The sequence below is a fragment of the Cydia splendana genome, chromosome 7, assembly GCF_910591565.1.
Source record: "Cydia splendana chromosome 7, ilCydSple1.2, whole genome shotgun sequence".
Taxonomy (NCBI): Eukaryota; Metazoa; Arthropoda; class Insecta; order Lepidoptera; family Tortricidae; genus Cydia; species Cydia splendana.
Window position 1 is genome coordinate 4,293,312 of NC_085966.1, and position 15,623 is coordinate 4,308,934.

The 15,623-nt window shown below is 37.3% G+C and overlaps 1 protein-coding gene across 3 annotated transcripts in view; it reads right to left on the reverse strand.

The window, feature by feature from the left end:
- Positions 1-1,373: 1,373 nt before the first annotated feature.
- Positions 1,374-15,623, reverse strand: part of LOC134791996 (uncharacterized) — a 40,357-nt gene continuing 26,107 nt past the window's right edge. The window contains exons 6-7 of one of the 3 annotated variants that reach the window (XM_063763106.1): positions 2,730-3,519; positions 1,374-1,614 (exon numbers count right to left, since the gene is read on the reverse strand). In XM_063763106.1, coding sequence (XP_063619176.1) covers positions 2,756-3,519 — 764 coding nt within the window. In that variant the 3' untranslated portion in view covers positions 1,374-1,614; positions 2,730-2,755. Of the gene's footprint in view, positions 1,615-2,729; positions 3,520-4,400; positions 4,458-15,623 lie in introns of all 3 variants that reach the window. The other 2 variants (XM_063763107.1, XM_063763108.1) reach the window with 2 other exon arrangements.

A 15,623-nucleotide genomic window follows, 5' to 3' on the forward strand; every position in this document is an offset into this window, starting at 1 on the left:
AATTATAGGAAAAACATATTTTGGTATGCATAAAATATGTAACTACTTAGTACCTATCTGTAAAAACGACATCATTTAAATTATCGTTATAACAAAATTATACATTGCATTAAAACAACAAAAACAAATTGCTCACTAAATATGTACCTACTTAAATGGCTATGTGATAGCTCTGCTGGGGCATTTCACAAAAGAATCAACTTCGGGGATTCGGGACGCTACGCTATACTTAATTTGTTTTTTTTTGGCATTAAAAAAAGGTAAACAATCTTGACGTGTCATTTTATTGAAAAACACTTTTGAAAAATAAGTCCCGGCAAATATTTAACAATTATGAATCATATACGATGATTTACATTCTTTTGCTTTCATAAGTAATAGATACTGATTTTTAAACAGCGTTTTTCAATTAAAAGACACGTTAAGATCGCTTTTTCTACTGATAAAAAAACGAACTATAAAAACCTGCACAAATCTGTAAGTATTTTATACCGTTGAATTTAAAGCTAAAAATGTTTACTTTATCATGCCAATAAAAATAGTGTCATGTATCCGACACTTTTCTGGAATGCCCCGCTACTACGGAAACTCGGCATAAAAACATTTGGTCTTCCTGAACAATATCACGTTTTGTTGCCCAAACACTATCTTGCTTTACCAATGTTAAAGAATAGTTACATATTTCTGAAATTTCGGAAACCAATGACACTATATAACTTTGGTATTGAGCCATTTCTGATCATACAACTCAAAAAAATCAATCATTGCGTACATACAAACACATACACACGAGTAATAATTTTGTTCGAATATTAATTTAGTTATATATTAGATAAATAGCGACTTATTTACTTAATAATACACGATTCTAAACAGGTGCGGATAAACTAATGTTAGCCTCTGAAACGTCTACGCAAGTTACTGCTTTTTTTAATGTACCAAAATCTATTCGCGTGGTCCAATCGAGATGTGCGAGATTCTTATGACAAGCTGTATAATCTCTTGAATATTCATCTGCCGTCGGAAACTTTCTAGAATTGTGAAATTTCCCCATTGAAATACTTAGGAAACTTCTCACATTTTTGTAAGGAAAACGAAAATTCAATTTAAAAAATGAAACTGTGTGAATTTATTTGAAAATTTCTGAGAAGTTTTCCAAGTTTTTGGAAACTTTCACAACTTGCTCATTTATGTCAGGAAGACATTTCGGTCAGTACCTAATATTTTTGTTCATACTTTGTGTAAACTCCTACGTTTATATTACAAGCAAAGTATCAAGGTTGTGTACTATTTTATAGCACCTATTGAGCGTTATTCCAATTTTTACATTCTGTTAAGTTTGGCTGTTCAAAACATGAACTTATTATCTCGAAATCTGTAAGTTGTATGTAAGGATCAGTGCTTAAGCATACTAAATATATTATTTAAGTGTGTATTTAGTGTGTAGTTCGTGTGTACGAAGGCACATAAAGTGCACATTTTAAGATAAATGCCCAGACTTGCGTAGACCGGCAGGGCCCTATTAACTATTTATCACTGGCGACCAATGTTACTGGTGGTAGTAGTAATGTTGCAGCTCCTCGCCACCTAACACCGCACCTTGCTCAGGAACATCTGAAAAGCATAGGATTATTGTAAGTTTGGAGTATTGCATTGAAGAAAAATCAAAAGTTAAGGCGCCCACAGATTACCAGTTCGCCGGAAGATAGCAGCCTGTCAGTTGAGATGTCGGAACTCGCAACTGTTACTTTTTGCGTTTAACTGACAGGGCTGACAGGCTGATATCGTCCGGCAAACTGGTACTTAATCTGTGGTTCCCTTTAGGGATAGAAGAAGGTTAGAGTTCATTAGGGACATTATAATGCAGTACCTACATTAAGGTCAACATGGCGATTTGCGTCCATGGAGTAAATACGTCTTTAGAATTTTATGAAATTTCACGTTGACATTATTTAACCCACCTTTCTGACTGAAGGGTGAATCACCTAGAAAGGTCCGGCTTCCGACACTTTCTAAAGAAAACGAAGTGAACGCCTCGGCCCAGACCCGGACCGTTCAAGCGTGAGTCATCCTTAAATGTTACCACAGGTATGTACATTTAAATTTGTTATGACTATTTAGGTACTTGTAATTTTAGAGAAAAAGCAGAAGTCATACATTTTTGTCAAAATTCACTATTTTCTAAATACCAGAAGTCATTAATAGATAGGTACTTACACTAAGATTATCTAAAACAAAGTATATATAGTATTAAATATGTGTATCTAACTACTTCTAACTACAACTACATATAATAGAGTGTGTTAGTGATGTGCATGTGTGTGTTAAGTCAGTCGGATGATCTACAAAAGTCAAGAACCGTCGCTATTCTGTAATACTCTCAATATGGTTTAGGAAAACATAACCATGGACGAAAGTGGATAAGGGCAAAACGGCTAAGTGTGGCAGTATGTAATCATGTGTGGTTCGCATTCACAATGAGACCTGTTTACACATTGATTAGTTCATACATTGCGAATATTGCGATTGCGAGTTCATACATTTGCCACTAAACGAAAATAGCAAGTAACAAATGTATGTACCTACTCGCAAATGGCAATAGGCTCCAATGTGAAGGCCAGCCACACTTATCCCATAGCCACAATTATCCATATTGCTTACATTAATACGTATAGTGTATTTTCCAGTATCAACAACGTCGGTCAGTTATAGTCGTTAGTCGGACGTACCTCAGTCAGTCTTGTCGGTCAGTCGATCAAACTACGACTATTCTGTTCCCTCGTAGGAAATACTTCACATCCTTCTTTCTCCTATCCGTCTGGTTTTCTGTCGATGTCTTTGGTTTCTCTGTCGTTGTTGTCGTTGTTGTTGTCGTGGTCGTTGTCGTTGTCGTCGTTGGGGACTCAGAAGGGAGGAGGTCAGCGGATAAAACCCCTATTTCATTGTCGGTTACTACAGGAGTTGGGATTAGACTGATTTCGCCTTTGACAAGCATGTCCCTATAGACATCCATTGGAGTCATTTTCGGATGCTCTTCCGAGGATCTTTGAATGTTGTCATTCATAAAAGCAGCAATTTTTTTCAAATTATGACTAATCTTTTGTATTTTTTCATCAGTCAAGCCTGTTTTGTGGAAGACTGGGACCGGTCGAGGTACGCCACCCTTTTTGTTGGAGGCTTTATCGAAAGGCGGGTATGGGTTGCGAGGGTCATAGTCCGGGTGCGCTTCGACCATGGCCGGTTCTCCGTAGGAGTTGACGGCGCCCCAGGTCATTGGTTTGAAGGCGGGAGCTGGTGGGGGTGGGGGTTGATAGGTATCTGCTTCTGGTTCAGGGGATTGGAAAGGTGTGACTGAGGAGAAGACATTTTTGATGGCGCTGAAGGCGGTGTGGAGGATGGAGGAGGGTGGTTCGAGGGGGGTGTGGCCGGTGTGTATGTGCTGAGCCTCGCTGGTGCCCCCATCTTCCAGCGGCGTGAGTATGACGAGTCCGGCGTGAACTCCGTTCAGTCTACCTCGCCCTGTCTCGGAGAATCAGTTCAAATCAGTCATAAAGTTATTTCATAGAAAACTTAACTAAATATTGAAATTTGGGTATTAAGGGAAATTTAAATCTAGTTTCCTTAGGCCTTTTACTTGCGCGTTCGTGGATTTTAGCCTGCTAACTCGGAGTTAACCGTTTAAACAGGGTTAAACTGTACTGTAAGTATAAACGATTAACTCCGAATTAGTTAGCTAACTCTGGAACGCGTAAGTGGCCCTTAGATAATTTTCAACCAGAATTACGCATACTTTTGTAATTTATCAGTACCTACCTTATTTTAAATATCTTATCTTTATAATTCACTGTTCAGTCCTAATATTAAATTCACGCCGCGTGCTTTTGTTTAGCAATAGGGTTAGGTGGGGTAAATAAAAAACGGGTAAAAATAAGACTAAGTTTTTAACCCTCAAAAACTTATATTATATCTTTCCTATTCCATTTAAGAGGAAGTCTATACACTCGGCTCCTTTTTAAATGGAATAGAATAAGTTTTTGAGGATTAAAAACTTAGTCTTAATTTTATAGACCGATCGCTTAAATGAGTCCTCGCCTGCGCGGTACGGGGGCGACGGGGTAGGACGACTAAGGGTAGCGGGGTAGCGGGCGCCGTACGCCTGCCGCTCGCACCTTCCCCGCCACCCTTAGTCGTTCTACCCCGTCGCACCCGTACCGCGCAGGCGAGGACTCATTTAAGCGGTCGGTCTATACCCGTGTTTTATATTTACCCCACGTGACACCTGACCTTATTTCTTAGGTAGACCAGTCACAGTTCTGTCATTGACGTAAGATAGTAAAAGTCTGTCATCTCGTCGTTCAAATTCCATCAATCACTGTCGTGTGCGTGTATGAAAGAGATACCTAGTCTGCGAAAGTGAACAGGAATGACTTGGTGTATCGATGCGTCTCCTAGAATACCTAAAAAATAGATTATTGGAATAAATAGATACCTGAAAATTAATTTGGTAGAGTTAGACCAAGACAAGTCTGCAACGACTTTGATATCACACGCAGTGCAAGTGTTATTTTAAACGTCAAACTTCTATGAAATTAAGACGTATAAATACTCGTAACTTTTGCACTGCGTATGCTATCAAAATCGCTGCAGACTTTTCTTGGTCTAACTCTAACAGCTTATTTTTGTAATATGTTTTTGAAATGTATAGGCATATATTATGTAGGTAAGTAAGAAATGAATGATTTGGGCATTGTTTTAAATATTTTAACTACAATTAACCACTTATTCATAATAATACCTAACCCAGTCTGAAATAAGTACCTAAACCTAACCTAAGTACTTAAATAATCTTGAAAATTTCCGAGATTAACTGCTTCAGGATATAAATATAGTTATTAATAGCACTATTTATGTATTCTATGTGTAAAAACCAAAAAAATACGATATTTGATTTGATATAAATGTGTGTAGATGATACCCTATTTTATTAAAGGATAGTTCACGATTAGAGGTTGTTTTACTTAATAAAGTTTTAATGAGTGATAATAGATGGCGCTACCTGGTACAGTCAGCATTAAAAATACATCGTAATGACAGCCAAGTCGGCCAAAGTAGCCAAATAAATCGGAACACATCCTTATTTCTATAATAACAAAGGTGTTACGATATATTTTGCCACTTGCCGTCATAATTATTATAATCGTAATATAAGATTGACGACCGGTCTGGCCTAGTGGGTAGTGGCCCTTCCTGTGAAGCCGATGGTCCTGGGTTCGAATCCCGGTAAGGGCATTTATTTGTGTGATGGACACAGATATTTGTTCCTGAGTCATGGGTGTTTTCTATATATTTAAGTATTTATAAATATGTATATATTATATATATCGTTGTCTAAGTACCGTAAAACGGGGTGAAAAGATACGATTTTCAACTTCAAGGACGATTTTCTCCAATAACCCAAATGATGAAAGTAAAAATTTTGATATCAATTTTGAGTCGGGGTTAGTTCTTCAATTTTGGATTTGTGAAATAATTTTTTACCTACCCAATTCAGAGAAAATCAAAGAAAACTACCTGTTTTCTCCATATCCTTAAAACGGGGTCGATAGACACAAGAAAGGGGTGAATAGAAATATTAAGTTTTAGTTATCATAGGCATCGAATTTGGTCATTATTATGTTGATACTCTATTGGCAAATGGTATATATATCTGTTAAACAGGTATTTCACACAAAATTATCTTTCCGTGTCTTTTAACCCCCAAGGCGTGTCTTTACACCCCTTTGTTGTATCTAATCACCCCCTATGGCGTAACTATTCACCCCAGAAGAAGAAGACCCCATATGCGTGTCCACTGACCCCTTTATCACGTAGAATTGCTTGTTATTAGTTTTTTGCAAAAATAATGCTTGTTTATACAGAAAATTAGTGAAGCTAGAACAAAGTTCAGACAGGCTTCATTTCTTACCTCGGCGAGACCTTACTTTAGAGTCACAAAAATTTAACTTTTAGGCAGTTTGATGAAGTTCTTTTGGTATCAGTGTAGAGAATAAATAGTCTACTATTTACACATTTCAAAAAATCTATATTTAGAGATGTACGTTTTTAAATATAACAACTTTAAAAAAAAAATTAAAAATTTCTCTATTCACCCCGCGATTTCTGTTGACCCCGATTTACGGTACCCACAACACAAGCCTTATTGAGCTTACTGTGGGACTTAGTCAATTTGTGTAATAATTTCCTATAATATTTATTTATAAGATACACTAGCTAGAACGAGTAAGTAGATTAGACCATCCAACTGGCCCAAATTATATTATCTCGGCCAAATGATATAACAACACGCTCCGGTAGGTACGCGATGATTCATATTATATCATCGATTCCACCTTTCACAAGTTAAGGTTCTCTTTCACCGTTTGAGATGAAGTTACCATGCTTGAGCGATCGCGGACGAGGAAGCGGAAGCGTTTTTGATTCGGAATTATTTTTATGTTGCTACCTTGCTGAGTTTACACCGTGTTTGATAGTTTGTGATAACGCTTCCACACTCTGTGTTATCAAACACGGTGCAGAGTTAGCTTAGCCTGACTATTCCGACTGAAATTATAAAGTTAATAGAATGATAATTTTGATACTAAATATTAAATGACCAGTTTCATTTATGAAATAGGTACTTTTAAGTATTTAAGTAAAGCGGTGGTGGCCGAGTGGATATGACGTCCGACTTTCAATCCGGAGGTCGCGGGTTCAAATTAGAGCTCCCGATACACGTGTTACACGCTGACACGGGTACCCGTGTTCTTAAGCCCGCCGGGCTTAAGAACCCGAACTACACGAGCCCGCCCGGATTCGGAAACGTTTACACGGGTACCCGTGTACACGGGTACACGGATACACGAAATAACGGATCTTATTTACCCGCCGGTTCGACCCTTCACTCTCGTGTAGCGGAGATTCGTGCTATGAAGACATACGATTGAATATGTGGAAGGTTAGGAAGATTCGATTACCTACTTTGCAGTTTTACTGGATTGATTTGTAATGTCAATAATAGGTAGGTAAGTACAATTTGTTTCAATAATCATAAGATTAAAATTAACAATATCTCAGTAACCGTTGACTTCATTGTTGGTATTTCAGTTTCTTCATTGATGTAGTTTTTTGATAATTAAAGTAAACCTAAATACCACCACCACCATGTTACCATTTGTTGGGACGTCAGTCTTTCCGTGACCACAGCTGGTGCAACTCAGCTGAAACGTCGGAATTAAAGGTAAAAAAAATGAAATTATATCGCGGTAGACCCGTTTGTGTAATTAAATATGTGTACAAAACGCGAGAGTTTAAAGTGTTATGTAAACCTAAATGATTATTTAATACAAAAGTAGATAGTTATGCTTACTGAAACCAGAGTTGGGCATTATTCGAATCATTTTTAATCTAAATAATTATGGTGAGATTAATATTCGCGAATAAACCATTCGTTTAGAATTTCGAATAAGAAATGAATTATTCGAATAAATTACACGAAGGATTTTTGTAATACACACTCAGATGGCAAATCTGAACAGGTATGCAACTGCAGCGTATTTTAGAGCCAAGGAAAATTTTGGGAAAGGCCCCAACTGACCGTCGCCATCCATGGTGGGGACAAATGGGAATTGTTTATATGCAGCGCCTATTCCCATTTGTTCCCGGCCGGGACAAGTGAGAATACATCCGATATTTGTGTAAAATATTATTATGTAGGGTCTACCCATATGTTCCCCGCGGAGATAAATGGGAATTCACCCATTATTGGTAATTATTAGTAATATGGGAATACACCAATAATGGGTGCATTATTGGTGTATTCCCATTTGTCTCCAATTCACGTGACCTACGCCATGCACGAGGCGGGGACAAATGGGAATGTTTATATGAATTTTGGTGTTCCCATTTGTCCCCGATATTGGCGTTGCCATTTGTCCCCACCTCAAAAGATTTCTATGCAGCGTCTTTCCCCATAAGTTTCTCGCGGGAACAAATGGGAATACACTCTTTATTGGTGTATTCATATTTGTTCCTGCCCTACGTGACCGCCGCCATACGTGAGGCGGAGACAAATGGGTACGATTTATATGCAGCACCTATTCCATCAGTTCCCGACGTAGACAAATGGGAATACATCCGAAAATTGTGTTCCCAATTATCCCCACCCCAATAAGGTGGGGAAAAATGGAAAATATTTTTATGCAGGGTCTTCACATATGTTCCCCGCGGAGACAAATGGGAATTCGACCATTATTGGTAATGACGGGTGCATTATTTGTGTATTCCCATTTGTCCCCGATTCACGTGACCTACACCATACATGAGGCGGGCACAAATGTGCATGTTGTATATGAGTTTTGGTGTTCCCATTTGTCCCCGATATTGGTGTTCCCATTTGTCCCCGAGGCGGAGACAAATGGGTACGATTTATATGCAGCACCTATTCCATCAGTTCCCGACGTAGACTAATGGGAATACATCCGAAAATTGTGTTCCCAATTATCCCCACCCCAATAAGGTGGGGAAAAATGGAAAATATTTTTATGCAGGGTCTTCACATATGTTCCCCGCGGAGACAAATGGGAATTCACCCATTATTGGTAATGATGGGTGCATTATTGGTGTATTCCCATTTGTCCCCGATTCACGTGACCTACGCCATACACGAGGCGGGGACAAATGGGAATGTTTTATATGAGTTTTGGTGTTCCCATTTGTCCCCGATATTGGTGTTTCCATTTGATGCCGATACAAAAGATTTCTATGCAGCGTCTTTTCCCAAATGTCTCTCGCGGCGTGGACAAATAGGAATTCTTCCGAAAATGGTGTGTTCCCATTTGTCCCCACACCAATAAGGAGGGTACAGATGGGAAATATTTATATGCAAATCCTATCACTTCTGTACCCGGCGGGGACAAATGGGAATACATCCGAAAATGGTGTGTTCCCTTTTGTCCTTACAAAAATAAGGTGGGAACAAATGGGAAATATTTATATGCGGCTTCTTTTCCTATATGTTCCCCGCGGGGACAAATGGGCATACACCCATTATTGGTTATAATGGGTGCATTATTGATGTAATCCCATTTGTCCCCTATCCACGTGACCTACGCCATACATGAGGGACAAATGGAAATGTTTTATATGCAGCGCCTATTCCCATCGGGGAACAATAAGAATACACCCGTTAATGGTGTGTTCCTATTTGTTCCTGCTTCAATGAAGTGGGGACAAATGGGAAAGATTGTTTGTCTTTTCCCACATGTTCCCGAAGGGGACAAACGGGAATACCCCCATTATTGGTGTATTTCCAGTTGTTCTCGCCCCACGTGACCGCCAATACATGAGGCGTATTCCCAGTTTCCACACCTCAAATCAACCAACCAGATAAACCGATAGAAAACATTTTCTTTTTACTATTGGGATATAAAACAGCTAAATAGTTATTTTGTAAGCTAACTATTCGACAATATTATTCGCAAATAATTTATTCGTGGGCTATTTTATTCGCCGAATAAATAATTCGCGAATGAATTGAACACGAATGATCATTCGAAAAAATTATTATGAAATGAATTTTGCCCATATCTGACTGAAACTACCACGAACGGAATATGTTATATTTTCCTTTAACAAAATCGCATTTTGCTCACTGTTAGCAAAGTACCCTTGTTCGAGCTGCTGAGGTGAAAAATAAATTAAATTGGTACAACACATATCAATCACATTGAACATCCATATATACATTACTACAATCTCCGCTACACGCCAAGGACGGGTTAGGCCCGCGTGTATTTAAGGTCCGTTTCGCCGTGTACACGGGTACACGGGTACCCGGATACACGGATCTTAATTACACGTGTGCACGACTACACGTGTAGAACGGGTCAGAAAACCGTGTACGTGTAGTTCGGAAACGGGTACCGAACACGTGTACACGAAACCCGGACACGACCGCGAGCCCTAGTTCAAATCCTGGCTCGTACCAATGAGTTTTTCGGAACTTATGTACGAAATATCATTTGATATTTACCACTTGCTTTTCGGTGAAGGAAAACATCGTGAGGAAACCTGCATACATCCGCGAAGAAATTCAAAGGTGTATGTGAAGTCCCCAATCCGCATTGGGCCAGCGTGGGGACTATAACCCAAGTCCTCCTGCGAGTGAGAGGAGGCATGTGCCCAGCAGTGGGACGTATATAGGCTGTTTTTTTTTAATTGTTTTTTTTGAGTAATTATAAATTATATTGATTTTGTAAATAATCTGGAATAAAGTCAAATCTATGTTTTATAATATGTGACGAATACTTTTATAATAATAACATCTTTTCAACTCAATATCACTGATTAGATGATAAAATATTTGAAATGTGAATTCCACTTAACATAACATTGTAGGCTGCTAACAGCCACTGGGTAGAAAGCGGCGCACACCTCTCGACACCCCTGAGCCGCTCACACCGATGTTGCTCCTGGTCGTCTTCGCGACGGCAGTTTCAGGGGCCCATCTAGTGCGCGGCGAGTCACCACCTGCCTCGATAACTTGTGTGAACATTGTTATGGCAGGTGTCCGTACGTCTTTGTAATAACCCAGTCTCATAGTCCACCCAAACTTCAATCCATAGACCGGTATACTGTTCTCTTTTTCTACAATAGTCCCAATGCCTGCTGAGACCGGTTCATGGGTGTCTATTGTAGCACCTGTGAACGGGTTCCAGCAGGCGTTCTACATGACATAAAAGCTCTCCAAGGGGCCTCTACGTGTTGGATCTGTGTCCCCACGCAAGCCTATCAAAAAGCCGGGATTATAGGCCCGTGATATCCAAGGAGATACAAATAATATAACTTATAAAAATATATTACAATTTTTTTTTAATAATATTATTGTCATTTTAAGAGATATTACTTTCTGACATTAATTAATATGAGATAAACCGATATATTTTCGGCGCGGTCTTTATGTAATTATGTAACCGTGATTTAACTTATAATCGAGTGACAATATGATTGCAATAAGTAACATTTAATCCGCTATCGCTTATCACTACGGATGAGCCCTTAAACAAGTATCGGCAGAAAGCATTGTGTAATGTGTCAGTAGCAAGACACTTCCTACATAAACACAATTTACGCGTTCTCTCTAAATATGAGCAAACAAGTTTAGAAGCTTTCACAGAACTATCGATTGTTATCATACAATCGATAGATTATATCGATAATAGTTATGATAACACTTCCACACTCTGATAGTTATGATAGGGGAGAGGCCTTTGCCCAGCACTGGGACACCCAAATAGGCTAAGAAAAAAAAAGTTAAGATAGTAATCGAGCAGCGTATATAACGTTTATTATCATTATCACTAGTCGAAAAAGCAACTCTAAAGTTCTATAATTCATTTACATACAAGATATATACAGTGGACGAAATTAATAACTAGCTTTAATCTAAAATAGGCCCTTGAGGTATTGTACAGTCAACTCTAAAAATATGGGTGTAGCCAACTTATTCAAAAATATGTCCCATAGCTCTTAATTCGCTGAGATAAGAGCTATGGGACATATTTTTGAGATGATTTCTGCACCCATATTTTTAAAGTTGACTGTACCATGGATGCTGGCGGCATTTCCTCGCTGTTTGCTGTTGTTTTTAATATGAATTATTTAACATCAACTTCGTGAGACAAAATGTTAGTAGTAGGTAATAAATAGACATCGTACAAAAAATATTTTGTAAATATTCTGTAGAGAATTTTTAATGACAGAGTGTGGCGGTGCTATCTTAATGCCAATTTCCTATGAAGATATGACGTATATGGCACTCGACAAAATCACAAAGATTGTTGTGCTTATAAGGCGTATTATCCCTAACTTACCCAAGTGGAAATACCAAGAAAACTGCAATTACATAATCTAGTTTGTGCCATTACATCATTTAATAATCATATAATTTAATAAAACAACGATGCGTTTTGCGGTCGTCAATTTTGGTCGCCGCCATTGAAGAGGTAGTTAAATAAATAGGTCGGAAATTACGGTGTCTGTTGGCCCGTCTAGACTATTCGTCACGCTAAGTGAACAAGGAATAAAAAATGTTTATCTTCATAACGGCGATTAACTTCTGATGATATTCATTTTATTACGATATTGACGTTATTCGTGCAGAAATATGATACTTAGTACAATATAATACAAGTGCGAAAAGTAGTGTCTCGCGTCGATTTAAAACATTCCCTTCGGTCTTGTTTCAATTTATCGCCAATCGTTGCGAATTTGTGTTTCGCACGTGTATTGTACAACGTACAACGTTTTACATTACATATGGGTCCCTTTAGATTTTCGACATAGGCACATATTGTGCTAATTACCACACTAGGGCGGTAAAGAGCACTTTCCGTGCATATGTCGAAAAATGTTTCTTTTAAATAAAAACATCACTTTTGACTTTGATATATCCGATCCCTATCGTATCTGGAGCAATTTCGAATTAGGCCGTTTGTCAGTTTGCCTGTGTTACTCACGGAAAATGTGCTATATTTTATTCTTAAATTATTTATTAAAATAACTATTTGCTAATACGTGTTTTCATCATCATTACACCTCAAACGGTCCACCGATAAGCTGATGGAAATAATTAAAGACCTTGTTTGTGCATGCAAGATGTTATATGATACTAATTTCTCGGTACAGAATTTAGCTGTTTAATACTATATGATTAAGGCAAAGTTTCCTTGTTCCTGTCCACATGTGAAGCCGTACAGCCAGTCCGACCGGTGACATAATGTACTTTCACCTAACCCGATCACCAAGCCAATTTGGAATCTTTTTCTTTCCCAATAAAGTCCAATTTAAAATACCCAGACAAGCTAGACTTGTGTATTCACGTTAATTCATCTATTAAGTTATTTATGATTATTGCCGAATTAAAAATCGAAAGTTGTAAATCGAATGAAACTGTTTTAAGAAAAATGTAAAGCGAAATACTATATTGTAAAACTAGGTCAAAACAATCACGGACAATGTTATTCCGTACTTAATATAATTATATATTTCCGGCCGCACATAGTTATAATAATTAAACTTAATTATGAGAGCTTCGTGATTATGACAATGTTATGCCATCAAAACAAACGTCATATTAGCCACATCTCAAGGTTCAGTAACTTTATCTCAGTTAAAGTCATCTTTAAAATAAAAGTATGCTCATCGGTAAACGAACTATTTTTTATTATTATTTATTAAAGTACCCCAAATAGTAATATTAGTATTAGTAATATGGAGAACTACCCGCAAATTTTGAATCAATAGATCTTAAAAGACACACACTGAATTGATTAGTTTAATCATGTCGTACAATGATTATCACATAAAGAGCTTTTATTTAAATAAAATTATCATGGTATTGCTATTCAAAACATACTTGTATTGTATGCTTTGATGAGCGGAACTTTATCTCTATCATTCACACAACATTTTTGGTCTTATTATCTTACATCTTATCTAACGTGAATTCATATTAAAGCAAGACAAGTTTAATATTAGGATTCCGATTGTAACCCTTCGAGTACGACGGCACCCTGAAAACGGATGTATTAAGACTAATATTATTCTTAAAATTTGAAAATTTCTAATTTATTTCTTAGATATTTCTAGTATAGAAACTATACATTCAATCATAAATAATTGCACAACCGTGTACCGATTGATCCTTGTCAAAACAAGGATATAAAAAAAAATCTTCATAATTATTTCTTAGACTCGTAAATTATTCACCTGTTGTTACCTAATGTAATGTGTATTCTTTTTCTGTATTCTCATTTCACTGGTGTACCCTTGTTTTGCCGACAAACTTTTCATCGAATATTATTTCATCGACAACGATTCATCGAAACGTTAATACTAGTAATATTGTTTGGCGTTATTTTGTTTCATATACTATTTATTTCAATTTTTCTCACTACGTAGAAATACTATTCTACGAATATTACTTGATCGCTAATTCGTTTCAAATTATTTTAATTGGCACAACTACTAAACATTGCAATTCATTTGTTCGACGTATTACTTTAATACATTTTTATATGTCGTACTACACATTTACACATTTTTCTGTTGTAAGAATTTTAGATTTAGGTTAGGTTAGAACTGCGACCCCACACCGAAACGAACGGCTATCAAAGTAGGTTTAGGTTAGGTTAGAACTGCGACCCCACACAAAAACGAACGGCTATCAAAGTCGGTTTAGGTTAGGTTAGAACTGCAACCCCACACAGAAACGAACGGCTTTCAAAGTAGGTTTAGGTTAGGTTAGAACTGCGACCCCACACAGAAACGAACGGCTTTTAAAGTAGGTTTAGGTTAGGTTAGAATTGCGACCCCACACAGAAACGACCGGCTTTCAAAGTAGGTTTAGGTTAGGTTAGAACTGCAACCCCACACATAAACGAACGGCTATCAAAGTAGGTTTAGGTTAGGTTAGAACTGCGACCCACACAGAAACGAACGGCTTTCAAAGTAGGTTTAGGTTAGGTTAGAACTGCGACCCTGCACATAAATGAATGGCTTAAATTATTGTTACCAACCTATTTATAATTTATCCAAAATGAAAATGGCAGCCTTGTAAAATTATATCTTCAAAATTAGAGCGCAAACTTAAAATTGCCGCTTTCTCAAAATTATGTATGTTCAGAAAAACAATTTTATATCTTAAACTACCCACATACTTATAATCACGCAGAGTGAGCCGACTGACGTGACTGCTTTTAGTTTCGATAACGAAATATTACAAATTGAAATAATTTTACGCGTAATAAATTTTATTAAATACAATCCAAAATGAAATAAGAAAACCCGTAAAGAAATACCACGATATAAACTATATGTAAAATAACTCAAGTACCAATTAAAAGTCCCCGATTTAAATTTACTAGTATCGATTCTTCGACGCAATAACTTGTCGATGAAATGAAAATACTTGAAACGTTGTCTTCGAAATAACTTTCGATGAAATGTCTGTCGGCAATTCAAGGGTAAACCCATTTCACTATGTGGTGCATAATAAAGAATATTATTATTAACACTTACATTATTTTATTTGTCATTATATATCACATGCAAAAACGATCGGAAAAGGCGTGTGACTAAACTTTTCCCGGCAACAATACACGCATTGTTAGACCTTAAAGTTTCACACATAAACATGTAAAACACGTTAAAGTAATCCAACATTAGTAACAAACGTTCATCCTATTTTGCAATCCCAAAATCCGCGCCATGTAACACACTTGCCAAACCCAAATTATTGGGTAAAATTTTGAAATTACCTATTTAGATACTCGCGACGTTTGAGTAATCGTCGTTACGGATAAATATCTGTTTCCGTTTGAAAGGGAAAGCAGACATTTATGTAAATGTGTGCTTCGAAGTAGGAAGGTCGTCGAAGAAGCAAAAACTAGAACATGTTATGTTAGTGAAATCAATAATAAATAGACGATCAGAACACGTCACTAATGAAGAGGAAAACGAAGCGAGAGCTAATTACAATAACAACATAATTGTTAAGGTAAAACACAGAGCAAAGAGGACGATAA